Raw genomic sequence first — 1,118 nt, 5'->3', positions numbered from 1 at the left:
AAAGAAAAATAATAGAAATTAAGATACTGACCTCCTTCAGCTGAACAGATGACCACAATTTGACTAAAAGGCCCATCCCCTTTATTGTTATAAACGCCAACCTTCACTTCAAAAGGAGTGAGAGGAGGGACACTTTCATCTCGATAAATGAATTTGGAAGCTTCAGAGGATGTCACCATTTTTTCCTTCCAGCCACGTGTTCCATTGGGTCTAAAAGCCACAATATAGCCGAAGCCTTCCCCATTCTGAAACTCTTCAGATACTGGCTAAAGAAGAAACATGCAATTAATTCTCAGTAAAATGACTGATAAAAAACCCACTTCTTCCAAATCCTTAATTTTTTTTTATCATGCATAATTAGAGAAAAGAAGAATCTCAAATCTTTAAACTACATTGGAAGTCAACATAGCACAATCACTTTGGCAGTTTTGGGAAACTTAAAAGACTTAAAAGTAGAGGATGAAAAATTAACTTTTATGACTTGGAATGTAAGAAAACTCTCAAGAGAATTGAAAACTCTTGAAGTGAAACAAATTTGCTCCAATTAGTCACGTATATGAAATGAAGGTCCTTGAATTCCATGCTAGAATTTAACACATTGGAGAAAACTGTCATATGGTCTGGTGGTCGGGAACATCTTGTCACTGGTAATGCTCTGCAGAGCCCTTTGCACCACAAATCCAGGAGATATTAACGTTAAGACCTTTCTTCTAGTGTTCTTTCCAATTGCTTTTGTGCTTTACTAACGTGAAAAAAATTGGGCTTTGGTATTTGTTCAAGAAGCTTCTTGTGCTATATGGCTGACATTTATTTTTGTTAAAGGGGCTTCAACTGCCCACCACGGAAAAGAGTAATTGTGATCAACTCAGTGGAGAAAAGTTACCAGCCGCTGACTAGTACAGTGCTTAACACATAGTAGATTCCCAAAAAATATTCGTTAAGTATTTTTTTCTGTTGAATTTTTATTTGAAGAAAAACTGTGTATTAAGTGTAGAAAAAGAAAGAAAGCCTATTCTACCAAATCTTATAAGGAAGGGAAATTCTATTTAAAGAGATTTGATCTCTGTGAAGGTTAGATATTGGGACGTTAATACCTCTTCGGACATCAAAAAGAAGAT

General features: G+C 35.5%; 1 protein-coding gene across 1 annotated transcript in view; it reads right to left on the bottom strand.

Moving 5' to 3' along the window:
* Positions 1-1,118, bottom strand: part of LOC105812634 (contactin-5-like) — a 115,924-nt gene that overhangs the window by 72,473 nt on the left and 42,333 nt on the right. The window contains exon 3 of the mRNA XM_012647138.1: positions 32-266. Coding sequence (XP_012502592.1) covers positions 32-266 — 235 coding nt within the window. The remainder of the gene's footprint in view (positions 1-31; positions 267-1,118) is intronic.

The sequence above is a fragment of the Propithecus coquereli genome, unplaced genomic scaffold, assembly GCF_000956105.1.
Source record: "Propithecus coquereli isolate 6110/MARCELLA unplaced genomic scaffold, Pcoq_1.0 Scaffold258, whole genome shotgun sequence".
Taxonomy (NCBI): Eukaryota; Metazoa; Chordata; class Mammalia; order Primates; family Indriidae; genus Propithecus; species Propithecus coquereli.
The sequence above is the reverse complement of the archived record's forward strand: the minus strand, read 5'-3'. Positions and strand labels throughout refer to the sequence as shown.